Consider the following 27977-nt stretch of genomic DNA (forward strand, 5'->3'; position numbering starts at 1 on the left):
CAAGGCCCACAGTTTGCCTTCAGCATTATAGTATGGTTTTGAAAAGTAAAAAGACTCTTTCATAAATGTATTCAAAATGAGGGCCTTCATTTTGTTGCCTGCATTTGACGGTAGGAAGTTTTTTTTACTATTTATATTTCTTGATTGATTGGCATTTTAACCTGCATATTTATTTAGTAAATTTTGCCACCCCTGAGGCAATTTCAGTGTTCAGATTTGGGGAGGTAAGATCTATAGGTCTGTACTGTTCCCTTAATTCTAGAAATGGCTTACCTCTGCAGGCCAGTGAGTGCTGGTCTGTGCTGTGGAGTTACAACTTTCACTGAGTTAATGCCAACAAATTTTTCCAGGCAAAAATAATCTAATATTAATCTCCTGTTATGACTGTAGTACTTAGCCATATTCTCCCTCTCCTGCCAACAGTGTAGACTTGGATCTAGTTGCACCTTTCCATGCGGTGGTTATTTCTGGTGAGGTGTTAAAGGGTAGTGGGCAAAGGATCCTGCTTGAGCGGACAGTGGTGATGGGCTCCTAGGCTTGGTGGTGGCTGGCTTTCTGCCTTGTGGTAAAACCACAAGAGGGCATCTTTGGCTCTGGGATTAATGATTCATCTGTCTTCTCTGACCTGTGACCTTTTCTCTCCTCTCCCTTACCTTCTCTCAGTAGTGTGAAGTGAGGGGGGCCTTCTCCCTCTTTGCTCCTCCCTCTGTGATCCACACCTTCCTTTTTACCCTGCCCTGCGGCGGCTCCGCCCCTTACCTTCATGGACGACTCAGAGGTGGAGTCGACCGCCAGCATCTTGGCCTCTGTGAAGGAACAAGAGGCCCAGTTTGAGAAGCTGACCCGGGCGCTGGAGGAGGAACGGCGCCACGTCTCGGCGCAACTGGAACGCGTCCGGGTCTCACCACAAGATGCCAACCCACTCATGGCCAACGGCACCCTCACCCGCCGGCATCAGGTAACCCCTCTCTCCATCAGACTTGCAGGTAGGACTTTGGTCATAGAGAGGCTATGATCCTACTTGGGAAACTGCCTTCCTTGTGGTGATGGGCTGTCCGGTGCCCGTGTATCATGGTAAACCTTCCCAGTACTGATGTAAGAGATAGGGAATATTGCTGCTCTGCTGAGTTGAATAGATGTATCTCAAGAAGCATCTATCTGACTTCCTGTTTTGCTGGAGTGGGGTTTCTGGTTTGGGATGTAATTCTAGTCATGGTAAATCATGTAGTTTGGCGCTGTACCTAAGGTCCTTCTGTTTGCTCTGATTCCCCCCCGGCCCCCAACTTGGTATCAAAAATTCAGAAAGGTAAATGCCTGTTTAGTGGTTGGTGAGGTTGGTATCTTATACTCTCAGCTCCGGTTCAGTCTTGTTCAGAGAACAGTCCGCTCAGAAGGTGTGGCAGTATCTGTAAATTGTGTATTCCTGCTCCATATTGTCCTTGTATGCTTGTTTTGTTAGCTTTGCAGATCATGTCTTGTGGGGAGGGTATCACTGTTAATTCTGTTGGTTAGAGCTAGAGAAGGAGCATCGTGCTATTATTTAACCCAGATAACCACAGGAGCCAGTGGTCTCTGGGTTGGCTGCCTCTGAGTGACTTGGGGGAGTTGGTGTTAGAAATGAGAAGTATCTTGTGTTTCCTGTGGTTTCTCTGGTCTGACTTCGCTGTGATGTAATCTGTCTGAGGGTGTGTATGTGTAGGGTAGACCTTGCCTGGTAGACTCTACCATCTTAAGGGATCTCCGGTTGGGAACTAACAACAGTACTTATGCTCCAGTAGTCCTTTACATTGATTACTTATTTATTTTTTAAGACAGAGAAGATCCATCATGCTGAGGAGCATATTGCATGAGAGGACAAAAGTCCATTTAGGAGACTTGGAAGCAGTATGTTTGCAGTGTTCCTAGGATTTTTTGCAGTGTTCCTAGGAATCAGAATAGAGGGTTAGCAGTGAGCGGTATATATTGGAAGGGGAGAGCAGGATGGCTCAGGCTTGGAGGTGGTGGGGAATTCCAGAATTTAGTACTAGGTTTCTTTCTTTCTCTCTCTCTCTTATTTTTAACTTCTGTTCAGCAACGAAGCCACACCTTTCCTTCTTCCTGAAAATAATGTTTAACTTCCTCTCCCTGCAGCATTACACTCCCTGTGTAATAGGAGTAGGGTGGGGGATGTCTCCCAAGGTGGCTGGATCTCACTGTTTCCTATTGGAAGAGGAGCAGTCAACTGCTTTTACGTAGTGTAATGTTGTTAGATTATTTCCTGCTGCTCAAAACAGAGCAGCTTATGTTCTGTGGCTCCAAAAATTGGTGATGATGATGATGAGACAACTGTTTTTGCAGAGGAGAATTGGGGTCCTCGTTTTCTTCCTGCTTGGAAAGGGAGACACATCTCTGGTGTCTCTCTTTAAAAGCTGGCTGATGTGGGAGTTTCCAGTGGTAGTAGAGCATGAAGATGGATGAAGCAATAAAGAGGGCCTTTGGAAACTCCCCAACCTAGCTTTTCTAACTTTCCTTATATTTTTAAGGACTTACCTGAGTCCTGCTATTTACTCAGCAAATAGTTTTTGAGTGCCTATTATGTGCCAAGCATTGTTCAAGGTACTGGAAATATATCATTGAACAAAACTGACCAAAAATAAAAATAGAAAAAATGTCTGCCGTCATGGAGCTTACCTTCTTATGTTCCAGAGACCCAGTCTGCCAGTTCCAGGCCCAATTCCTCTTTTGAGGAAAGTGCTAAAACTAAGGAGTGATGTGGTTCTTCTATAAGTACTTGACAGAAGGACTCCAGGCCACAAATATCTATTTGAAAACCCTTTTCCTGTTTGGAAAAAAGATCATTTGTATTTGATAGAGCAAAGTAGGGCCACAAAATGAATTGTCTTCTTGTGGGCTATGTTTCAGAACGGCCGGTTTGTGGGCGATGCTGACCTTGAGCGACAGAAATTTTCAGATCTGAAACTCAACGGACCCCAGGTAATGTCTTTGGCTCAAGGTCTGGGTTGCTTCGTTTTTCTCTTACTTCCCAGCCTGTAAGAGCATATCGGTGTCTTGCAAAGTGCCTGATACATTGTAAGAACCCACCCATTAATTAGCTTCTTTCATTTAGGAAAATAAAGTAGTGGGGCATAAGTGTATACGCGTAGTTGTATTTTGGAATGAGTTTTAATGGCCACTGCTCCTGTATTGGATCCTTCAGTTACTGCATCCCTTTTCTGGAATGGGCCTGCTTCTGTTCTTACCTGAAATCTCCCTGGTCTTGAGCCTTAGGCAGTTTCTAAAGAGTAACAGTCAGAAGAGAGTTTTGGGGGGTACTTTCTGGTTCATCTTAAAAGTTCTTTACTGGTGAACTTTCTTGAAGAATCCCCCAGATGCAGATGTAGCCACAGTTAACACAGTTCATAGACACTTTGATGACCAGAACTGGGAAGTTAAATCTGCTGTCTCTGTCACTTGGGTGTTGATATGGCTATAGTTAACTCAGTTTATATTTGTTAAATGACTAGAATTGGGGACTTACATCTTCTGCTCTTTTGTATAAGTTCAAAAGGTGGGGACATCTACTCCACTAAAAATCCTGAGGCCCATGGACGATGCATGAGGAATCTCTCTAAGGAGACTACTTCTCATTGGGTTGGACTATTGATATATATGGCTTAATAATCATTCCTTCCTTTTCCACCTTTCCATACAGGATCACAGTCACCTTGTGTATAGCACCATTCCCAGAATGCAGGAGCCAGGGCAGATTGTGGGGACCTACACGGAGGAGGACCCTGAGGGAGCCATGTCTGTTGTCTCTGTGGAGACCTCTGATGATGGAACTACTCGGCGCACAGAGACCACAGTAAGCTAAGACTTGTATAAGGTCTGGGATGATATAGGAGGTCTTCTTTTGGTCTTGGTGGTGGGGAAGAGATGAAGCACTTAGGGTAGATGGAAAGTATCAATCTGTAGTGAATGCATAAAGAATGTGATCTCTGGCTAGACAGGGAAGATAGAAGAGATACGGGAAAATTGAATGGAATGGGGAAGAGAGAAGTCTGCAAGGTCTACAATAGCTTCCCTTATAGGCATAGTTACTGCCGGCACAGATTTCCTGCCTGGGCACTTCCTGTGAGGTAGAGAGTGAAAGGTAGATGGTAAAATGTAAGGCATTTCTAGATCAAATGAGGTAGTGGTAGGGGTTTGTTTCATTTCTTAGAGAGGTCTAGAATTCGGGTGCCTTGATGGCTCAGTGGGTTGAAGCCTCTGCCTTTGGCTCAGGTCATGATCCCAGGGTCCTGGGATCAAGCCCTGCATTGGGCTCTTTGCTCAGCAGGGAGCCTGCTTCCCCCACTCCCCCACCCTCTGCCTGCGCCTCTGCCTGATTGTGATCTCTGTCTGTGAAATAAATAAATAAATAAAATCTTTTTAAAAAAAGCGGGAGGGCGCCTGGGTGGCTCAGTGGGTTAAGCCTCTGCCTTCAGCTCAGGTCATGATCCCAGCATCCTGGGATCAAGCCCCATATTGGGCTCCCTGCTCGGCAGGAAGCCTGCTTCTCCCTCTCCCACTCCCCCTCCTTGTATTCCCTCTCTTGCTGTGTCTCCTTCTGTCAAATAAAATCTTAAAAAAAAAAAAAAAAAAAGAGGTCTAGAATTGAGGCTTCTATTATTCACGCTTTTCTCTTTCCTTATGTGAAGGTCAAGAAAGTTGTGAAGACTGTGACAACACGGACAGTACAGCCAGTCCCTGTGGGACCAGATGGGCTGCCTGTGGATGCCTCATCAGTTTCCAACAACTATATCCAGACTCTGGGGCGTGACTTCCGCAAGAATGGCAATGGGGGACCTGGTCCCTACGTTGGGCAAGCAGGCACTGCTACCCTTCCCAGGAACTTCCACTACCCTCCTGATGGATATAGCCGCCACTATGAAGATGGTTATCCAAGTAGCAGTGACAACTATGGCAGTTTGTCCCGGGTGACCCGCATTGAGGAGCGGTACAGGCCCAGCATGGAAGGTTATCGGGCACCTAGTAGACAGGATGTGTATGGGCCCCAGCCCCAAGTTCGGGTAGGTGGGAGCAGTGTGGATCTGCATCGTTTTCACCCAGAGCCTTATGGGCTAGAAGATGACCAGCGTAGCATGGGCTATGATGATCTGGATTACGGCATGATGTCCGATTATGGCACTGCCCGTCGGACTGGGACGCCCTCTGACCCTCGCCGACGACTCAGGTAGGGAAGAAAAGGGGAAGGCAAGGATCTTAAACCAAGACAGAGATAAGGGGTAGCTATTCCTTCTCCTTCTAAGTGCTTTTTTGAATCTGAGACATTGTCTTCCCTTTTGTGACTTTACCAGATACTGACTTGCTTTTTTGTCTTTTTCATGATGAAAATCCTATATTCTAATTATTTATAGATAATGACTTATGGTTATTGGTCTACATCCTAAAGAGTGGCCTTTGCTTCCATGCCAAGAGTTGCCGCTGTTTCTGCCCAAGATCTGGCTTTCTGGTGATAGGCAGCAGCACAAGGGAGCTTGGTGCTTTGGGGCTATGGGATACTGCCTTGCTCCTATGAATTTCTTTTAGCATTTGGTTTGGTAATAAGAGAGAATTGAGGGTTTTTGGCTTTCAGGGCCAGAGTAGACAGTTAAGGGTGTATGTGAGAACCCTCCCTGGGGTGATTTTAGTCTCAAGTTAAAAACAAACCTTGATTTCACCAAAGCCCTGACACTTAGTGTTTTGGGTTTTACCTTTGATTATAAAGTGAAATGGGGGTGGCATCCTTTGAGGATGGTATATAAGTGACATTCTGAAAGGTTACTTAGCAGTTGCCTATACTGACTTTGCCATTCATCCCTGGGGATTCTCTGGTGATACGAAAAAGGGAGTGATTGATGTTTGGGCTGGTAGAAGGTTTGCCTTGAAAGAAGGCTTTGGAATGGGGGTTGGCAAACGTTTTCTGTAAAGGACCAGGTAGAACTATTTTAATAGGTTTTTCAGGCCATATATATATATAATATATGTATATACATATATTATATATATATATATATTAATGTTGTTGTTTTCCTTTTACAACCTTTTAAAATACAAAAACCCCTTTTTAGCTCTGGGACTGTACAAGAACAGGTTTGGCCCATGGGCTGCCAACCCTGCTCTACGATAAATCAGAGACATGGTGTTTTCCAGGCAAGGAAAAATAATAAGAAATAAAGGAGAAGATTTATGGATGTCTTCATAGTAAGGATAACCTAGCAGCTGTTGTTGAATTTCTGTAAAGGTTCATAACCTTCTAAAGCAAATGCCTTGGTGCTCGTTTTCCTCATATTAGGTAGCTTGGTTGGTAGTGAACTGGGCAGGGCCCAGATTAGAGGCTCCATTATCTCAGCCTGAGTCATTCACCTTTTAGGTATTGTATCATTTGGACAGCTAGTCCAACTCCCATGTGACTCACCTTTTATTGGGGTAGGGGGCAGTGGGGTGGGCACCAGACTTCAGCTGGTGCAACTTGAAGCAGTGGTAGATAACAGCTATCACCAAAGGAGTCTGCCCAGGGCGTTGGCCCGTCTGCTTGAAACAAGTCTGCTTTTTGACTTCCTCATTAGTAGAGTGACTGGATCTAGGTGGGTGTGGGTGGCCAGGTCATTCTCTACTGTGGCAACTGACATAAAAAGAGAGCATTTTTGGGCCTGGTTCTTGGTCCATTCCAGGGTGGCACTGGACTTGGAAACCTGCTTGACTAGAAGGAACATTAGCTGCTTCCTGTTCCAGCCTTGGAGAGTAATACAAGGTCAAACGGAAACAGTAAGGCAGAATAATTAGTGGATAAAGCACTGAACCAGAAGACTTCTGGTTCTAGTTGTGCCTTTGCCACTAGCTAAATAGCCTCAAGCAAGTCATTTAATCTTTCTGGGCACAGCTTTGTTATTTGTAAAACAAAGGAAAGAATGTCATGATCCCCTGCTTATAAAAGAAGGAAATACAACCGAGTGAACAAAATCTTGGTTATGGCGATTGTTTTTGTAATTGCTTATACTAAAACAATAATGAAAGTAAGACGTGCTCACTACAAAACTAGAAAAATGTAGAAAGGCATTCCGGCCGTAGAGGGAGAACTGTGGTTAACATTTTGGTGCATTTGCTTTGATTTCTTTTTTTCCTATGCAGGTGGACATACTCAACATACTCCGACCTTATTTTTCCCCTAGTAAAATGGAATCTTCCCTTAACATTACTGTTCAGTAGCCTCCTTTTAAAGCTTAGTTATAACCTGCTCACTTTGTTGCAATGATATTTGAAAATAGAGATTTTTACTAATGCTTTGTCCATCTGAGTTGCTGTTGAGTGGTTGGTGTTGACAGCTCTGAGGCAGGGCCTCTGCTGCCCCTAACTTTCAGGGTTTGGTGACAGTGGGAGGGGTTTTGTGGAACAAACAACAGGCTTATTTGGAGAGTTCCACACAATAGATGCTCCTCTCTCCTACCGGAGCCAGAGGGTGAGATGAGCTCGCAGATAATGGGTCTCTTCCTTCCTGGTGGTTATGAATAAATAATAGTGTGACAGATTCACCCTCTAGTGGTTACTGGTAGTACTGAAATAGGAAGAATTCTCTCCAGTGAGGCTTTTCTCTAAGCCTTCCCTTGCTTATTTTGTTCTTTTTCTTTAGTCATTGGTTATCCCAAATGCTGTGGTGTTCAGTAGCCTCTGTTTCGACAGAATCCAAGGTATTGTCATCTGTAGAAATTGGAGGCTGGCAATCATTATCTGGAACACGTTTGTTGAGTGGCAGAGGTGACGTTGGGATGAACTGTGAAAATTAATGTTCAAGCTTCTACTAAAGCCAGGTCCCCCTTTGGTGTAGCACGAAGGCCTGTACTCTTTTTACTCTTAATACCTCCTCTTTTATAATTTCCAAAATAAGGGGCTCCAGTGGCGCAATCGGTTAGCGCGCGGTACTTATAATTTCCAAAATAAGATAAGGAGAGACTTAAATAAGAATTGTGTTTAAGGGTCTAATCCCAGCAGCTGTTTCCTGTGTGTAAATGCCTCACTTCCTGTTTAGCCGAACGCTTGTAAGAGTTGTTCTCAGACATTGTTTGCTGACTTCTTTGGTTTAACTCTGTCTTCTGAAGGTTTATTTCAGTCACTATCCAGAGAGCTTAGCTGTCAGGTATCATTTTAGTGCTAAGCAGTCAGGATTTGGTTCTGTTTTTGTGATGAACGTCTCTGAATGCTTGTTACTCTCCTCCGAGCTAGTAAACTTGACAGGAAAAAATGTAGTTTTAATCTAACTGCAGATGCCTTTAAAATTATTCCCTTATCTCCTTACGAAAAATTGATCAGTATATCATTTACGCAAAGGAGAGGTAAGATCTAGTGTGCTAGAGCTGAAGTTACTCCTGCCTCCTGTCTTGGAGGTGAGGGGTCATGGGAGCTCTCCACAAAACCGGACTCGACAACTTGATGTATTCTTTTCCTTTTGGTTCTTCCAACACTGCAGGAGCTATGAAGACATGATTGGTGAGGAGGTGCCATCGGACCAGTACTATTGGGCTCCTCTGGCCCAGCATGAACGGGGAAGTTTAGCAAGCTTGGATAGCCTGCGTAAGGGGGGACCCCCGCCTCACAACTGGAGACAGCCAGAGCTGCCGGAGGTGATCGCCATGTTAGGATTCCGCTTGGATGCTGTCAAGTCTAATGCAGCTGCATACCTGCAGCACTTGTGCTATCGCAATGACAAGGTGAAGACCGACGTCCGGAAGCTCAAGGGGATCCCAGTACTGGTGGGATTGTTAGACCACCCCAAAAAGGAAGTGCACCTTGGAGCCTGTGGAGCGCTCAAGAATATCTCTTTTGGGCGTGACCAGGATAACAAGATCGCCATAAAAAACTGTGATGGTGTTCCTGCCCTTGTGCGATTGCTCCGAAAGGCTCGGGATATGGATCTCACTGAAGTTATCACCGGTGAGTTATGGGCACAAGGGCAGCTGCTGGGTTGGGGTTACTGTGACCCGTAGAGATTGAGAAACTCTAGTGTAGATAACCCAGAGAGCATTGCTTATAAATAATAAGTATTGTTTTATGAAACTTTTGTTTCATGATGTACACATATGTATATATATGTTGAGCCATAATGTATATTTCTTATCATGGGTCACAAACAAAAGCTTGAATACCATTACAAGGTATTTGATCATTGGGGAAGACTTTCAGCCCTTTTTACTTTCGACTTAAGGTTGTGAACTGGTGGTTTTTGGGGGCAGATCCATCTCCCTGATTTATTTGGATCATGCGAAGTGTTCACAATTTCAAAGAATTGGTTGCTGATATTTAAAACTCAGAAGATTTCATTTCAAATTGCAGCTTGTTTGGCTTCTATTAAAAATGTGTGGGAACTGGCAACAATGGATCTGTTTTGCTACCTGACAGTAGTTAGTCTGAGCTGACTGGTAGGGCTGTTCTCCCATTTGTAGTAATCCTGAACCTTTTTGCCAACTATTGCCATATAACAAGTTGTCTCCCCAGCACTGAAGCTGAGTGTCTTTTGCTATTTTTCCACTCTTGTAATTTCTTTTAAATATCTGCTTGTCCTGACTCACCTGCCTGACATGTGTAGATATTTGAGCTTGTGATCCTTGCTTTGAAGAGTGGTGTTTTCATATTGTGGGTTGTGATCCATTAGTGTGTATTGAACACAGTTTTGTGGATCCCAGTCGGTATTTCAAGAGGAAAAAAGAACCAGAAGTGGAATAGATTATTATTATTAGTTCTCAGGACTGGTCTTGCCCGCTAGGGGACATTTGCAATGTCTGGGGACAGTTTTGGTTGTCATAACTTGGCTTGGGCAGGAGGGAGTGCTACCAGCATTTAAGGAGTAAAGGGCATAGATACTGCTCAAAATCTAACAATGGATAGGTCAGCTTGCCACAGCAAAGAAATATCTGGCCCAAAGGGTCAGTGTTAATGAGGTTGAGAAACTCTAGTGTAGATAACCCAGAGAGCATTGCTTATAAATAGGAAGTATTGTTTTATGAAACTTTTGTTTCATGATGTACACATATGTATATATATGTTGAGCCATAATGTATATTTCTTATCATGGGTCACAAACAAAAGCTTGAATACCATTACAAGGTATTTGATCATTGGGGAAGACTGAGAAATGATGGAATAAGGGATCCTCTTTGGCATTCTTCAAACATACTGTCTTGGGTGTTGGAGAGGTATCTGATGGGTTGTCTCTGCCAGGAACCCTGTGGAATCTCTCATCCCATGACTCAATCAAAATGGAGATTGTGGACCATGCACTGCATGCATTGACAGATGAAGTGATCATCCCACATTCTGGTTGGGAGCGGGAACCTAATGAAGATTGTAAGCCGCGCCATATTGAGTGGGAGTCGGTACTCACCAACACAGCTGGCTGTCTTAGGTAACATAAGGGCTTCAAGAATATGAAGATTGAATTTTTGACTGACTTAAGTTTAAAAAAGAAATTCTTTTTTAATTCTTTGGCCTGTCATTCAGCTTCCATTACCGTCCGTATTGTATACTGTGACTCTAGCCTGTCTTACCTTTGTCACTGCTTGCTTGTGTGCCCATACATTTGCTGTGTTGGTTTACTTGTTCCCCTGCACATCCTCACTTCTGTGTATCTTTGACTTTGTTCATTTAATTCAGTGAGCATTTGTTCAGTATCTACCACATGTAAGGCAGTTGTCTAGTCTTGAGCCTGAGTGTGTACTCAGTGACCTGTATTTCAAGTAAAGCTGTGAAAAATGCAGTAGGAGGAACACAGTACTAGAAGAGTGGTGGTGTTGGGGGGAGATGTATGCTTCCTTCAGACTACAGTGCCCTTGTCTCTTTACCTTTTTTAAAAAATGATTTTAAGTAATCTCTATACCCAAACTTAGACCTTGAGATCTGGAGTTGTGTGCTCTACCTCATGAGCCAGGCAGGCGCCCCTCCTTATTTATCTTTTGAGGCTAAACTCAAAAGTGTCTATATTTCATGCAAGTTTTTCTGATTTATTTAAATCCTATAAATGCTGCAATATAGTCTTTCTCTCTTTGGAGTATACCCGTGCATGCTCTGCCCCTTTCTTCATTTATACTTCCTTTGCAAGAAGTATCCGTATGATCTTAAAGTATTGTTGGTTTACCTTATTTAGACCCTCCCTAGTTGTGTGTCACCCCCACCCCCCCGCCCCCTGACCTTGTTATAAATGTCCTGGAAGAAGAGTTGTCTTACTCAGCTTTCTCTCAACTGCAGTACCTTGTTTGTAACAAGTACTCACTAACTGTTAGAGTAAAAAGAAAAAGTACAGAGGAGGCTCATAGTTGTTGAAGATACTAAGGGAGGGTTTGTAGATCGGAGTCTTCTTGAAGCCTCTCCCTTCCCCCTCAGGAACGTCAGCTCAGAGAGGAGTGAAGCTCGCCGGAAACTTCGTGAATGTGATGGTTTAGTGGATGCCCTCATTTTCATTGTTCAGGCTGAGATTGGGCAGAAGGACTCAGATAGTAAGGTAAGTTAATGGCTGAGTGAATTCCAGGCACAGCAGCCATGAAGGTACTTGTGCAGACCTCACCATCTCAGGCTTTTAAGGGACATTAGGTATCTGTACCAACCCCTGCTCCCTAAAGTGGATGTTCACCTTAGAAGAAAACAGTTTTCTAACCTATATCATCTATCTTAAAGCTTTGTAGGTGTATTTCCAAGGTTATATATATTCCTAAGTAGGAAAAAGTCAGGGCGATCCTCAGTTTTGTGTCACACACCAAATGGTGGTAGAAACCTTTATTAGTCTGAGGCTGCAAGGATTTTGAGAAGCTTGGCGCACATAAGAGTCTTTGTGAATGATAATGGATGGGGCTGTGCTTTTTGGGGATCAGTATTTTAATACTTCAATCAGGGAAACCTGTTCTTGCTGGGAAATCACGATAGACGTTTTCCTTGTTCACTAAACCCTCTGTCTTGTGTTCCCAAGCTTGTGGAGAACTGCGTTTGCCTTCTTCGGAATTTGTCATATCAAGTTCACCGGGAGATCCCACAGGCAGAGCGTTACCAAGAGGCACCTCCCAATGTTGCCAATAATACCGGGCCACATGCTGCCAGTTGCTTTGGGGCCAAGAAGGGCAAAGGTGAGTCTTGGTTCATTGTTCCTTGCTCTTTAATGTAGGACAGGAAGGGGAAGGAACACTTAGCTTTAGGTACAAAATACTTGCTGAGCGGTATGTGAGTTTGCCTAGTTAAGGATGTCTCCTTGCTCTGCAGCTGCTTTCCTCTGTCATGTGCTTCATTCAAGGTGGTGATGGTGGTGGTGGTGGTACTGGTATCAGTTTGGGGGCAGCAAAGGACGAGAACTCAACTAATCTGGGGCCTTCTCCCCCATTCCTCCTCTATGTTTTCTGTGTTTTTCTTTTTCTCCCTGCTTTCCTACTTATTTGCCCATGATCCTGTTGACATCACTCTCCTGCATTTTTCTTCCTTCCTTTCTTTCTGCTTTCCACCTTGGGTGACGCACTGGAAGATGAGTGGTTCTCCAGAGGTGAGTGGAATCTTTTAAGGTGCTTCCCTACTTCTAATTTGCATGCTTTGGTTTTAGCTTCTCTAGTATTTCCTAACCCTTCCCTATGGATGCATGTAGGAAAATTCATTTGAGGAAGACCACTGAAACAAGTTCAGCTGTTTGGAGCCAATGGCTCATGGCATGCTATTCCTGGGCAGCAGTCCCAGTTACCAGAACTCAGGACCACAGTGACAGCGGTGCTTATCCTCATCTTACTTGTCTGCTGCCTGTTTTCTGTCCTCGTTTCTGTGCAGCCCCTTGCTGGGATGGGGGAGGGGAGCTTGGTTTTCTGTTTTCTTCTTTTTGGTGTCTCTTCCCCACCCCTACCCCGCGTCAGTGCATCTCTGATCCAAAAAGATTTTGACTAAAGAGTAAAAAGTGCACTAAGTGGACTCTTTCTTTCTCAAACTTTACCCCTCTGTCCTTTTTTTAATTTCCAAAGGGAAAAAACCCACAGAGGATCCAGCAAATGATACAGTGGATTTCCCTAAAAGAACTAGTCCAGCTCGAGGTAAGTTAATCTTTTTATTTTTAGTCTCTAGGAGTCTCATACACATAGTCCACAGATGAGTATCGGGTAGCCTAACTGTAGACTGTGCAGTATGTTCTTAAGAAGGCTTGGACTCAAGACTCTGAGTTGGTTGTTGGGTAGGTGGGAGAATATAGGGAGCCTGATGGTTCAGGAGCATAAATCCGTCAATCCAGAGTATTGAAGCTGGACGTCAACCAGCCAGAGCCTGGCACATAGGTACTGACTAGCTTTCTCTGTTTTTCTGTCCTTTCTTGTGCAGGCTATGAGCTTTTATTTCAACCAGAGGTGGTTCGGATATATATCTCACTCCTCAAGGAGAGCAAGACTCCTGCCATCCTTGAAGCCTCAGCTGGAGCTATCCAGAACTTGTGTGCTGGACGCTGGACGGTGAGTACCTTTTAGAAAATGGATTTAGAGGTGGGAGAACTCAGCTAACTAGTTTGCCGCCATTTGTAATCTGTTCCACCTCTTTCCATGTGTTAATTTCTAGTATGGTCGATACATTCGCTCTGCTCTGCGTCAAGAGAAGGCTCTTTCTGCCATCGCCGATCTCCTGACCAATGAACATGAGCGTGTAGTGAAAGCTGCGTCTGGAGCACTGAGAAATCTGGCTGTGGATGCCCGCAACAAAGAGCTCATTGGTAAGGAGTTGGATGTGAACCATTTGTTCAGCATCTAGTACAGTCTTTCATCTAGCTGATGTTGTTAAGTTTATTACTGAAATGACAGAGGAGGGATCCCAGTAGCTCTCTGTAGTTTGCAACTCCAAGTGTTCTAGTTTAATCATTCTTAGTAAGATAAGAAGTGATGACTCTTCAAAAACAGAACAGAAACAGCTTTATTTAATAAGCATGTCCTTTGTTAGTAGGCATTGTTAATAATTCCACACATTCTCATTGATCATGACCTCTTTATAGAGGTACAGTTTTTTTAAAATATTTTATTTATTTACTTAACAGAGATCACAAGTAGGCAGAGAGGCAGGCAGAGAGAGAGAGAGAGAGAGAGAGAGAGAGAGGAGGAAGCAGGCTTCCCACTGAGCAGAGAATCCGATGTGGGGCTTGATCCCAGGACCCTGGGATCATGACCTGAGCTGAAGGCAGAGGCTTTAACTTACTGAGCCACCAAGGCAAGGTGCCCTAGAGGTCGAGTTTTTTATAGAATAAGGAAAAAGGCCCAGGAAAGAACTTAACGTAATTTGTCCAGAGTTAATATAGGTGGGCTGTGGCAGAGCCCAGTTTTTTGTTAAATTCATAACGACTATTTTATTGAACTGTTACAATTTAAATATGTATGCTATCTTCATTAGACTACCTGAAAAAACTAGCATATTTGATATAAAGTATTCATGTTGTTTCAGTGTGACTAGAGGAGAGAATAAATGAATAAGAAAGACCATGGATTCATGGCTATTCCAGGTCCTTAGCTCCTCTGGTATGATAATACTATAGCAGAATGAAGTTGATTCCTGGGGACAATACCACATTTTCAACGATCAGTGTAGTTAAGTGTAGTCTTGGGCTCCTTACAGCTGAACTTGGCTTGTTCTCCCTGCACACATTCGTTTTGTCTTAATGCTATAGGTAAACATGCTATTCCCAACTTGGTAAAGAATCTGCCAGGAGGGCAGCCGAGCTCTTCCCAGAATTTCTCTGAGGACACCGTGGTCTCTCTCTTGAACACCATCAATGAGGTTATTGCTGAGAACTTGGAAGCTGCCAAAAAGCTTCGAGAGACACAGGGCATTGAGAAGCTGGTGCTGATCAACAAATCAGGGTGAGTTTAATGCATAAAATGACAGCTGGAAGAGTTTGAGTGTAAGAGGGGGGAGCTGCTAGGAAGGAGCGCTCCCCTTTTGCTTTCTAAGGTCATTTCCCCTTTTTTATATGTAAAGAATGAAGAGATACTGCTCTGTTTTTTGTCTTGATGTTGAGCTATCAATTGATAACCTGCTTTTTCATCAAACATCTGTTTTGTGGGTGTCAGTGGTGAGGACAGAATACAGAGCTTGGTGAATATTTGCTCCTGCCCATTTTGGCATTTCTAGTGTGACATCGTATTAGAGAATACAGGTTCTCAGCTTCTTCCCTTGTCTTAACGTCCAAATTCCATCTGGTGTTAACTTTTTTCAAAAGGAACCGTTCAGAAAAAGAAGTCCGAGCAGCAGCACTTGTATTACAGACAATCTGGGGCTATAAGGAACTACGGAAGCCACTGGAAAAAGAAGGATGGAAGAAATCAGACTTCCAGGTAGAGCAGCTCTGGGGCCTTAGGCGTGTACTTTTTTGTCCTGGGTCTCATGTACCACTTTGTCTTTGGTTTCTTCTGCTTCACTGCCACAAAAGTCCTACTTTATCCCAAGTCTCTCTTAGGAAATCATTTGGCTTACCCCTCCTTCCCAAAAGTGTGGTGCCTACGCTTCATTTGCTGCCCAAACAGCTGCAGTTTTCCTCTGCATCACAGCATGCTGTCAGTGCTGGTCGTGACGGAGGAAGGTGGCCTTTTTGACTTTTCCCCAAATCTGCCATAGCCCTTTGAAGGAATTTACCAGAGACTGTGTCACCTTCTGATAGTATGAGTGTTTGGTCTCTCTGTCGTCTCCTGAATACCATCAGGAGCATAAATAGAAGCTGTAACATTTTAGATTGTTTCACTTTATAGGTGTTTCTTTAACCTGTATGAGTCCTCTTTCGGTAAGAGTTGTATTTGAGAATAGGGACCTAATGGTGTGTGCCCACTGGGGAATAAGATGTGGGTGAATTCAGTATTCTCTGACGTTGTTGCATTTTATGTTTGCCTCCAGGTGAATCTAAACAACGCTTCTCGAAGCCAGAGCAGTCATTCATATGACGACAGCACTCTCCCTCTCATTGACCGGAACCAGAAAACAGGTACAGTATCTACGGGGCATACCCCTCTGCTTTTATCCCACCACTGCTGTTCTTTAGTGGGCAGACTGCCTGAGGAATAGAATATATATTTATTATTGAATGAGGGTAATAATACTTCACCTGGGGATTGTCCGAGGCAGGAGCCCGGGTGGGATTCTCTGTCCTTGCTTGCAGGCTTACAGTGACCGGGCAGTGAACTCTAGTCTCACCAAATTCTCTCTTTGAGAGAGAACAGATATCTGTCATTGTACAAATGCAAGGTGTACAACACAATGATTTGATACATGTATATATTGCCTGATGATTATTTCTTGCTTTTTAAATTCCCATGTAATACCGGGTAACATTATGGGCTGTTGAAAACTTAGAAAATACAGACAACCAGAAAAATAACAACAACAAAACCAGTTACTTCTATTACCCAGAGGTAACTGCTGCTCTTTGTGGTTTTTATTTTTTGCCATGTGAGCAAATACATTTTTTTCCCAAAAGATGAATTATATATTTTGTTTTATGAAATGTTTTCTTTTTCATGGAATTGTATATTGTAACTCTTATTATCTTTTTTTTTTTTTTTTAAGATTTCATTTGTTTATTTGATAGAGATCACAAGTAGACAGAGAGGCAGGCGGGGGGTGGGGGGAGCAGGCTCGCTGCTGAGCAGAGAGAGCCCGATGATGCGGGACTTGATCCCAGGACGCTGAGATCATGACCTGAGCCCGAGGCAGTGGCTCAACCCACTGAGCCACCCAGGTGCCCTGTAACTCTTTATTATCATGATGACACTTGGCTTTTGCCTCAGGGCTCTTGAAGCATGGTGTGAGGATCCATCCCCATGTTTGTTGACTTTTGTGCCAGTTGTGTCAAAGCCCTGGTGGTGCACACCGGCAGTGACGCCAGGCCAAATCAGTCATCGCAGTCTTCATTGCTGTGGACTCACAACTTTAAAAAAAAACAAAACAAAACTGGTTTCACTTAAGAATATACTTGATGGAGAAAAACTCAAGGTTTTTCTAACCTTGAGTATGCATCTTCTTGAAAGGTCCTGTGCTGCATACAGAGCATGATGGTCGATACAGTTGGAGTTTCCAAGTGTACTAGCCACTTTTTTTATGGACTCTCATTTTCCCTTGGGGGGGAAAAGAAGGAAAGACCAACTACACCTATTCAGACTTGGATATTTGCTAGATATTTTTCTCAAAAATGAATGCAGTGAGCTTGTCACTTTGAGGAAAAATAAGTGACCGTAATTGTTGCCCGAATTTTCAAGTAAAAGTGATAACTTTTTTTTTTTAAGATTTTTATTTATTTATTTGACAGAGATCACAAGTAGGCAGAGAGGCAGGCCGTGAGAAAGGGGGAAGCAGGCTCACTGCTGAGCAGAGAGACCAATGCAGGGTTCTATCCCAGGACCCTGGGATCACCTGAGCTGAAGGCAGAGGCTTCAACCACTAAGCCATCTAGGCGCCCCCAAAAATGATAACTTTGGCAAACTCCTACACCTGCCATTATGAGCCTGGTAACACCCCAATACTTAAGAGACTTTTTATTGATAATAGTAATGAATGTGACTTGGTTTTTTGATGTTGTATAATGAAATGCGTTAATGTGTAGATCTACCTTACTCTGAACCAGTATTTTCCAAGTGACCAATGCGTGATGTTTCAGAAGCATACATAGGTAATTGATCTAGTCAAAGTGCAGGACAGACCAGTGCATTTTAATTTAATGAAGTATGAGGAGATCATTCATTTGGATTCATGTTGCTAACCTTAGAGGAACTGTACTTGTTGAGTGTTAGTATACTATCAAAGAATATCTACAGTTATCTGAAAAGATTGTTAAAATTCTTTGTACTTCAACTAAAATTATGTCACAGTAGATTGAATGTAGAAGTGGATGTGAAAATCCAGCTGTCTTCTATTAAGCCAAACTTGAAAAAGATAGGTAAAAATTAAAAAAAAAAAAGAAAAAAACAACAAAAACCTGCTTTTTTAAAACATTAAAAGTTTTATGTTGACATGGAATAACTTTCTTGTTACTTTTAAGTGAAATAAGTATTAATCTCTCAGTTCAGTAAAATAGTAATGCATATTGGCTTATACCAATGAATGCTTTTTGGTTCTTAATAATTTTTAAGACTAAAAGGGGTCAGGAGACCAAATAATTTGACAATTGCTGGCTTAGAGTGAATGGTTTCTTACGTTAGGAGTCCTTTGGAAAGGGATCTCTTTAAGGCCCATGAGGGCTTTGTCTACTCTCTGGCACATAGCGGGTGCTCAGTAAAAATTTGATGAAGGAGAGGGAGGATGAACCAGAGAGCAATTTTTATGTTGAGTAGAATTCGAAGAGTTGGTTTTTGACCTGGATAACTTTCTGACTCCGTATAGATAAGAAACCTGATCGGGAAGAAATTCAGATGAGCAGTATGGGATCAAACACAAAGTCATTAGGTAGGTGATTAATTCCTGCCTGAGGACATGGAGTAATATTTCATTGGGATGAGAACTGTCTGGCCTTGGCGGTTTTTTCCTAGCACCTTCACCATTTACCATCCTGGGAGAGCATTCATTGGCTGGACATTTCCATTTGTAAGGATAGGAAGAGATTGAGTGAACCTATCTACTTTCTTCTACATTCCCACATATGCAAAGGTTTAAAAAAAAAAATCATTCTCTACTCCCACCCCCACTTACTACAGTATCACTTGTGGGTCCTTAAATTGTTAAAGCCTTTCACCAGCTGGCCCCAGGCTCTCTCTCCATTTTCCTTTCATGTAGTCTGTTTCAGCCCCCCACCCCACCCCGGTCTAATTTGCTATTTTGTCTTTACACTATTTTGATTTTGTTCAGGTAATAACCTCTTATTGGAGTGCCCTTTCCCTTTGTTTTGCTAAATTTTCTTCATCCCCAAAGCCTTAATTAAGTCCTGTCTCCTTTGTTAGGTCCTTCCTGACTGTTGGCAGCACACCTTACTGTCTCTCCTCTTAATTCCAGTACCATTTATATACAGCTTGCTTCTGTTTAGCTTTATTATCCTATGTCCTACAAGTTCTGTCTAAGTCCGGGACCTTAAGTCAAGGATGAGACCTTAATGCCTTTCTGGAACATTTGACAAAGTTTACTTCCAACAGGGGTGCCTAATTCACACTTCTCTGCTTAATATATAGTGTACACAAGAGGGGACTATCCTGTTGTACTTTTTTCGCTAGATAACAACTATTCCACACTGAACGAGAGAGGGGACCACAACAGAACACTGGATCGATCCGGGGATCTAGGTGAAATGGAGCCGTTGAAGGGAACACCCCTGATGGTAAATTCTCTTTTATATACTGTTGTCCTTCTAAGGCTAGTTCTGTTTTGAAACTTCCATGTTTTGAGATATAGGGAAAAAAAGTACCTGGTGAAAGACAGTAGCCTTTCCTGGTAGGGGTTTCCAGGTAAAGTAGGAGTTTTGACTCACGTTGGGATTTCTTGGGTCATTCTGCGACGGTCAGGTTAGGGGAAGGTAGACAATAAATGGCAACCAATGCTGATCAGTGTATTCTCATACATTACTCTTGTCCTGTCCCTGCCCTTTCTGGAATATCTTGCCCTTTTCTTACTATTCTCTTGTTTTGTTTGAGTTGACCAGTTCGGGGATTTTTCCTTAGATCTGGCACACACTCATGAGGTTTCTATTTCCTTACTAACAAATTGCATGTGTTCACAGCAGGACGAGGGGCAGGAATCTCTGGAGGAAGAGTTGGATGTGTTGGTTTTGGATGATGAGGGGGACCAAGTGTCTTACCCCTCCATGGTATGTCCTCCAGCCACCCGCAAGATCATCTTGAGGAAGGAGGCCCCTGTGTGCTGGCAGTTTGCCAATCATGCTGATCTGATCAGGCCAGAGACCCTAGTCTCAGCCACTTGGAGCTTGGGGGGTGCTGCTTCTGTGATTGTTACCTCTTACAAGGCTGGGACATGCCTCTGGTGATCGGATTCTCCATTATGTGCTACTTTCCTCCCTCCAGATTTGCTCAACTGTCGTTTAGTTCTCCTCATTCCCAATCCTATTAACATCTCTTTCTCTTTTTTTCCCTACAGCAGAAGATTTAGCACCACTATCTCCGCTGCATCTGAGCTTATAATATATGTACTTTTATTTTTTGGTGGCGAAATGGACTGATGATTTTTCCCTTTCTTCGCTGGACTATTGTGCCAACTGCCAGGCTGCCTCCTGCCCTTCTAGCCCTAAGTGGCCGCCTTCTTTCCACCAACTCCTAACTTGTTCCAGTGAAGCTTAATTATCCCTCCTACCCCCTGCAGATCCCCTCCATTTGCTCCCAAGAAGCCTGACTCAGTTATATGCATATCTTGAGAAACTGCTGCAGATTAGCTTTTTTTTTTTACCAGGTCTCTCTGGGACTCTTGGCCTTGTATGGAGGGAGGGAGCAAGTGGGAGTCCTCACTGGAAGCCATGGGAAGAATTGGAAGTTACATGCAGTATATGCAGTGTCCAGCACTCTGATAAACTGATAATTCTTAATCAAGATTTTTTTCCCTGGTGGGGAAGGGACTTTTATTTTTTTGGAGAATGGGGAGTGTGAGCTCTTCCCTTCCCCCAGTGACTATTTTTGATTCAAAGAAGGCTGGCAACATTGGCACATTCCACCTGGCGAGGGCCCTTGAGTAAGTGAAGGTCTTCTAGAACTGAGATTATGAAACCTCGCTCTCCTCATCTCCAGGGCAGGGAGCGTCATGGACCTACAGACTCCATCTCTTCTCCAAGCCTCATGACAGCCTGGGCTGCTGCCGTTGCCCCTTACTGAGGCTGTCCTTAATCTTCCTCTTCCATCCTGTGATAATGTCTGCTGACTTGGCCTGGCCATTTGCAAAAGACTGTAGAAAGAGGAGAATGTATCAAGGAAGACTTTTTGGGTGAGAAGGAGCAGAAAGATGTCTTCTGGGGAGGAGAAGAACCTCTAAGAGGAGTTAGTAGGAATGTACATGAATCAGTTAGTCTGAAACTGGCAGGAAGCTTTGAAGCTGGCTTCCCCCCTGCCCTTATGTCTCCTTTTCCTACCCTTACTGCCCTTCCCTGCCTGCCTCTTCCCTGGATTGGTCGGCTGACAAAAGGACTTGATGTACATATTCCCACCCCCTTTACCCTTAAAAGGTGGAGATCACCCCTGGATTTGCCTCTTCTTTGTGCCTTTGGCCTGGGGTGCATCTCCTCCTTCCCTTCCATGTGCCTTTCTTTGCCTCTGCGGTCTCATTTTCATGATTTTGCAAATTATATTTTGTTGCTTTCTTACCCACTATTGGCCCTAAATAGCAGAAAGGAGAGGTGACCTAGAGAACCTCAGATTCTCTGTTGGGAATTGGTAGAGCCTCTGATTTCAGCCATTCAGCTTTTGCTCAATAGTATATGGTTGAGATTTTGCAAAAATCCTGTTCTGATGAATCTCAAAGTATGGGAGGAGTGAGTGGTGTGACTCTTACTCCTTAGTTGCTCAGAATTTACTGTCATCTCTGAAGTGGCTGGAGGGAGGTCGCCTCTTGTGCCCTCCCTCCCTGCCTCCCCTGCCCCCCACCCCAGTACCACCTCCTTTCAGTTTAGTGTTTATTAGTGGGTTGGGCTAGAGGAATCAGCTGCTATGCTGGTTGTTTTTTTATTTTTGTTTTGTTTTGTTTTTAACCCTTCTCCTTTTTTGCCTTTTACTCCTCCCCTTAATCTAAAAGCTCTGTTCAATGCAACTGGAAATCTTTATCCTTCTCTCTCCCCCTCCCCTTATAAATTGAGGCTATGGGGTAAGAGAAAAGTGCACAACCCACCACCACCCCCCTTCCCTTCCCCTATACATTAAAATCCCTTATTTACCCCCCCCCCCCATTTCTTCCCACTCCTTTTCTGGCAAAAAGGAGCCTTTTCCCCTCTTTGACCCTAAGAACATACTGCACAGGGGAAATCGCCCCCATCTGGACCTGGCTCCACTCTTGGTTTCTCTTCTCCTCTTTTGCTCTTTTCCTGGTGCTCTTTTTCTCGGTGGGGTGTGGGTAATAGAACAGCCATGGGCTTTTGGGGACCTTTAACTATTTTTTTTTCTTTTTTGTTTATAAAAACACTAAACATTCAATTCCAGAGAACCAAAAATCCCACCTCCCACTGAACACTACTAAGGGGCATGTCTTCTGCTCCATACCTTTCCTGTTTTTCTTTCTCTCTTGTTAATGCTTTTAAAAACAAATGAGTTTTTTATATAAATAAAGTTTTTAAAGTGTGTATGTGGGGGGTCTGTGTCATTTCTTCACTTCAAGCTGTATCTCTTCCCTCCTTTTCATCTTGGTTACTTCCTTATATGTATCTGGGTCCTTCTTCTCTCCAGAGCAGCCAGAAGGGGTTATACCAGGATGGAATTACTGTGAGCTCAGTCCCAACTCTTACCAAGCAACATTCTTTTTAATTACATGTGAGACATTTTTCCTCTTAAGATTCTTAAAAATTAAATGTGGTTAAGTAGAGCACAGGAAACTTATTGCTAACTTAGATGGGAAACTGAAGTATAAGGAACTAATGACTTTCTTAGTCACCGGAATTCTTTTGGAAATTCGATAAAATGAATGTTGAACAAAGCCCATTGCAATACACGGTCCTTTTGAGCATTTAATGTTTATGACTAGAAAGTTAGACGCTACCAACTCCAACTTCCCTCCTAATAAGAAAACATGTAATTAAAAGGCTCATGTATATAAGTGAATACTGGGCCAAAACGTTGCTTTTCAGGCTATCTGTAATCCTTCAGTAAGAAGACAAGGGACAGACCTATAGCTGCTCTTGTGTCCTACCAAATAATATGTGGATGGATAGCAAACATTTGCTGGGTTGCTAGGGATTGTCTTGACCGCAGAGGCCACGGATTAAGACCTATGGAAAGAGACTTATTTTTCTGGGGCCCCTATCCCATTATATAATTAAAAAACTCAAGAATTTATGTCAAATGCTTGCTGTATGCCCAATCTTTAGATTAAAAATCTATAGCTTCTGATGATGGTCATGTCTCAATTTTTGTTGAACTAGGTCTTGGGTATAAAAACTTTCTTGGGCTAGTGAGACCAGGAAATCTAGGCCTTGAAGCTGGTCCCCTTTAAAGCTTGTGTCTAACAGTTGTAGTTTTAGACTAGAGGGGTGAATCACAGAGCCAAAAAGCTATCAGAGTTTGCTTTCCAAAGGGGTTTGGTAGCTTCACTTGAAATGGTTTTCTATCTCTGGAAAAAAAAGGCTACTGGTGAATAGCCTTCTGTTGGAGCATCATCTATAACCATTTTATAGTTCTTATCCACTGTTACAGTTATTATCCACTGATACTGAGCTATAAACAGAACTTACTGTTCTCCCTCCTCCCTGGGTTGGTCCATTTGTTTCATCTCATTCAATATTTACTGAGCATCTTCTATGTGCTAGGTGTTGTGGATGTTAGGGTGAGAGAATGAAACAGATGGACACGTCCTCTTTACAGTCCATGTGAACTCTGTGTGATTAAGATCTGTGGTCTTCTATTTATTTTTTTAAGCTCTGCACCCAACATGGGGCTTAAACTCAGGACCCCAAGATCACGTGAAAGCCCCTTGCTCTACCTTCTGAGTCAGCCAGGCACTCTGATTTGTGGCCTTTTCAAAACATTTCTCTGTTCCTACCTAAAAAAAGGTGTTAAACAGAATGATCTGTAAATCCCCTATATCTCTTAAGTATCCTGACACCGATTTAGGAATGCTTTGGAAGCCCGTTGCCATCTCCTACTAACAGCAACTTTAGGAATCCCATGGATTTTGTCAAGATACTGATGATGTTCTTGAACCTTGAGAGCCTGAGTTCTTTCTGGAAGTGGTTATAGATGATGCTCCACTGGTCTTCTATCTCAGTGAGGCTTCCCCCCACCCCCCGCACATGTTCGTGAAATAGCTAGCTGTAATGGGTCCTGCTGAGACATACTTTCTCACCGCTCAAAGCTACGACCTCACTTGGCCACTTGTTCTTTCTTGCTGAACTTAAAAGTACTTTGTTACAAAGTGGAAATATCTCCCCCAGGAAGAACTAAGGACCAGCCAGCCTTTCTGGGTCATTATTTCTCTATTTTGTCTTTCTATCTGAAGTATAAGATAGTAGAGATTCATCTTGGTATTTTCATGGATAGACTTAATAGACCAACAAGAAAGACCTTACTTTCTGGATCTGAACAAGTACACAAGAATTACCTGGGAACCTTACAAAATGCAGATGCCTTTGTTCTATCTCCAAAAACTGATGGGGAAAAAAAAGAAGTGACTCAGGAATCTGAAATCTTGATAAGTCACCTAGGTTATTCTGATGCCTGTGGTCAGTTAATTGCAACTTGAGACCGTGGTCTGGTTAATGACTTAGTTGAAGGTTTTAGCCTCAAACTGGAATCTGCGATAACTGGCTCTAACCGCGCTGGCACCATTGCTAGTAACATGGTGTGCGTGATGATAATCACAGTACGGGAGAATTCATAAAGAAAACTTGATTTCAAAGTAATGAATTGCTTATAGTTGAATTTGAGATAATAGTGATAGGCTGGTGTGTAGGTAGGAAAGACTTCTTACCTTACAAACTGTCCTACAGATAATATCTAGGCTGCTGATAGGTGAAGCTAGTCCTTGATATGGGGCCTGGTAGTACAGAGGGAATCTTCTGGAGTTGCTGACTTTGACGAGCGTGTCACTTCTGGCTACAAAGGGTACCTGGACTGGAGAGTGAATGGCCCCATTGGCCAAAGCCAGGGAGGTGTGTCTGGAAACTTAAATCACTCCTGAAAGGCAGGGTACCTCAAAAAAGGAAAAAACATTGTAGAAGTGAATTTCTTTTACGTTCCTGTTGTCTGACAGTCACTTAAAGCATTAGGTCTTAAGCTGACCCACGTGGAAGTTAGAGGCAGACGTGGATGAAGAGAAAGCTGGAGGAAGTGAGGTAGGGAAAGCGTGAAAATAATCATGTCTGTCTGCATTATATCCTTAGTCTTTTCCCCTCTTCATGTGGTCTGAAGTGACCAGGACCAGCTATCCACAAGTGGACGAGTCAAGAGCTTTACACTTGTCAGTATACATCGTAAGAGCTATAAACATCATTTTAAGTGTGGGGTTTGATTTTTAGCTAAGGAAAAAGTGCTACGTTTCTCTCCATATACATCTCTTTGTTGAAAAGGACAGGTTCTTCCAGTGAGGATGCAGAAGAGAATACTATCTTGCTTTTTTTCTGCAGATACTCTAGTGTTAATGGGCACAGTCTGAATGCCCTAACGGTGGTTGTCCCTGAGGAAAAGAAAATCCGGATTATTTGTGGTGAAGTGTGAGGCACTTACTCGGCTCTTGTCTTGACACCATTTCCCCTCCACCTTTAAGGCAAGGCAACGTTGTGGATTTTGGGCTGTTGGTCTTTTTATGACCTACCCTTCTCAGAATTAAGGATGGGCAGAGTATTGTGCCTATAGCTGGGACTAGTTCAGGCTTCTGTTGGCATTTTGGGTAGATTAGATCATCTGAAATGTCATTTCAGCAGAAACAAGCAAGATGCTGGGTAAATATATTTATAAATAATACTTATGAACACATTGACAAACAAGCATAAAAATAAGTAATCTAAAGATCTTCAAAATGAAGTGAAAATTGGAATCCTAAGAAGTAAGCAATTGCTAAAAGCTAGCTTTTACCCAGAGTTTTTGCCAAACTCAGCAGACTTTAAGCATCTATTTTAGTGACTATACAGGGAGGGTATGGGAAACAGGAAATGAGTTTTGCAGGTGACTCCAGGTAAAGCTGGAATACCTTCAGTGTCAAGGTGAATAAGAAAAGAACTCTATAGAGGGGAATAGCAAGGAACGCTTGTCGCACATGGTGCTAGACAGAAGGAAGAAGCACAGTATCTTTCCTGAGAATTCATAGCCACAAGATGGCCCTCTGTGGGTTTTCAGTACAAATTTTTGTGCACTGTCTGGTCCAAAAAATTGTAAGTGGGGAATTTAAAGCGGTTCTTAGTTGGTCATGCCTCCAGGGGATTTCCAGAAGCAAATGCAGTCCTGGTAATGGTTCACTTCCCACAGAGAGACTCCTAAGGCAGATGAGCAGTCCTGCTCCAGAATGATGATGCACAGAGATAAGGCCCTATAAGTGAAAAAGATGGACAGAAAGACACAGAGGCCAATTCTTAAATACTTCAGATGTTGGCATTTTCACACATTGTAATGAGATAACGTTTTGATTACAAAGTAAAACAAGTTTGAAAGTAAGAGAGGATTGCAATCAGATTTGAAAAAAGCCATTTTCTTTTTTTTTTTTTTAATTTTATTTATTTCTTTGACAGACAGATCACAAGTAGGCAGAGAGGCAGGCAGAGAGAGGAGAAAGCAGGCTCCCTGTTGAGCAGAGAGGCCGATGCGGGACTCGATCCCAAGACCCTGAGATCATGACCTGAGCCGAAGGCAGAGGCTTTAACCCACTGAGCCACCCAGGGGCCCCAAAAAAGCCATTTTCAATTAGGAGAAAGACAAAGTTGAACTAAAAACTTAGATGAAACAGGTTGGAGAAGTTGAAGGGCTACAAGTGAAATGGAAGATAGTTCTCAACAAATTATCCAGAATGAATTCCACAGAAGAAGAAAGAGAAGGAAGAATGGAAAATAGCAATGATGTCAAGGTTGGGACAAGGGAATAAGATTTCATGTACATTATCTGCACCTCCAGGAGGAAATTATAGGAAGAGGCAATACCCAAAGATAGGGATGGCAGATAAATTATCAGATTTGGTGAAAGGCACCAGACCTCAGATTTAGGAATCCCAGTGAATTCCAAACAAGATTAAAAAGGAACTCATTTCTAGAGACAGGGTGAGATGCAGAAAACTTAAAATCTTGAGCAGCTAGAGCAAAAACACAAACTACCTGTGGAAAACAGCCCAGATGGGTAACTTCTCAGCATTAACAATGAAAGCCAAAAATGGGGAATTCTAACCATTCATCCTGTTGAGAACAAAAGAACTGTTATCATGGAAGTTGACACTTAGCAGAACTTAAAGAAAGGGGGCTAACAATATTTTTGGACCTAGGCAAGGTTTGCCTCTCAGAAAAGGTAAAATCTACAGGATGTTATTGAGGCAGAAGGAAAATGATCTCAAGTGGCAAACCAGATTCAAGAAAGGACACTAAACAAAGACTGGTCAATGTTGGTAAAAGTAAGAAAGCATTAACTTAGAGCAATATGTAATTTGTGAGAGGGGGATATGGACTGGAATGAAATACTGGACAATAGCATGTCAGGGGTGATAGTGCTAATTTAATCTTCTTACATATTCTTATATATAAAAGATACTAAAGGCTTGTGTGAAACTATGCATATTAGCTAAATAGCTGAAAAACAGACAGCATATAAGTTCCAAACCATTTTTTTTCCCCCCAAAGATTTTATTTATTTGACAGGGAACATAAACAGGAGGAGTGGGAGAGGGAGAAGCAAGCTTCCTGCTGAGCAGGGAGCCCCAATACGGGTCTTGATCCCAGGATCCTGAGATCATGACCTGAGAGGAAGGCAAGACACCTAACTGAGCCATCCAGGCACCCAAGTTCCAAACCATTCTTAGGAGGTAAAGAGCCTACTTCTATTTCATAGCCCTGGGGCAAAGTGTGTGGTCTATGAAGTAGATGTGTGCAGTGAGTGAAGGGTAAGAAGGGGAGAAGAGAAGAGTCCAGCGATTTCCATTCAAGTGAAGTTAAAATTTAAATGAAGATTATTTGCTGGCTGGTATGTGAGTTGGTCAGCCTGACCTAAAGATGGAAGGTCAAGACAGAATATTTTCATATTTTGTTGACTTAGTTGCTGATCCATTGATATGTGAGGCCTGAGTGGCCTCACCATATCCTGATAGGGCTTGATTCAGAGTAGGGCTGAGCTAAGGCTGGGAAGCTGTCTATCTGACATGAGGGAGATGTACATTTTGGGAGATGAACCAGA

The 27977-nt window shown here is 43.0% G+C and overlaps 1 protein-coding gene across 36 annotated transcripts in view; it reads left to right on the forward strand.

The window, feature by feature from the left end:
* Positions 1-22243, forward strand: part of CTNND1 (catenin delta 1) — a 47791-nt gene extending 25548 nt beyond the window's left edge. For 4 of the 36 annotated variants that reach the window (XM_082747560.1, XM_082747561.1, XM_082747562.1 and 1 more), the window contains 17 exons: positions 664-958; positions 2902-2973; positions 3692-3844; positions 4680-5215; positions 8486-8949; positions 10234-10417; positions 11392-11509; positions 11972-12125; positions 12996-13064; positions 13345-13472; positions 13576-13726; positions 14669-14861; positions 15221-15335; positions 15889-15976; positions 18367-18429; positions 19188-19291; positions 20065-22243. In XM_082747560.1, the coding sequence (XP_082603686.1) occupies positions 764-958; positions 2902-2973; positions 3692-3844; positions 4680-5215; positions 8486-8949; positions 10234-10417; positions 11392-11509; positions 11972-12125; positions 12996-13064; positions 13345-13472; positions 13576-13726; positions 14669-14861; positions 15221-15335; positions 15889-15976; positions 18367-18429; positions 19188-19291; positions 20065-20076 (2799 nt within the window). In that variant the 5' untranslated portion in view covers positions 664-763 and the 3' untranslated portion in view covers positions 20077-22243. Of the gene's footprint in view, positions 1-663; positions 959-2901; positions 2974-3691; positions 3845-4679; positions 5216-8485; positions 8950-10233; positions 10418-11391; positions 11510-11971; positions 12126-12514; positions 12533-12995; positions 13065-13344; positions 13473-13575; positions 13727-14668; positions 14862-15220; positions 15336-15888; positions 15977-18366; positions 18430-19187; positions 19292-19690; positions 19778-20064 lie in introns of those variants that run through there. The other 32 variants (XM_082747564.1, XM_082747568.1, XM_082747567.1 and 29 more) reach the window with 23 other exon arrangements.
* Positions 22244-27977: the final 5734 nt, after the last annotated feature.

Source organism: Mustela nivalis, assembly GCF_964662115.1.
Source record: "Mustela nivalis genome assembly, chromosome: 9".
In the NCBI taxonomy this organism is placed as follows: domain Eukaryota; kingdom Metazoa; phylum Chordata; class Mammalia; order Carnivora; family Mustelidae; genus Mustela; species Mustela nivalis.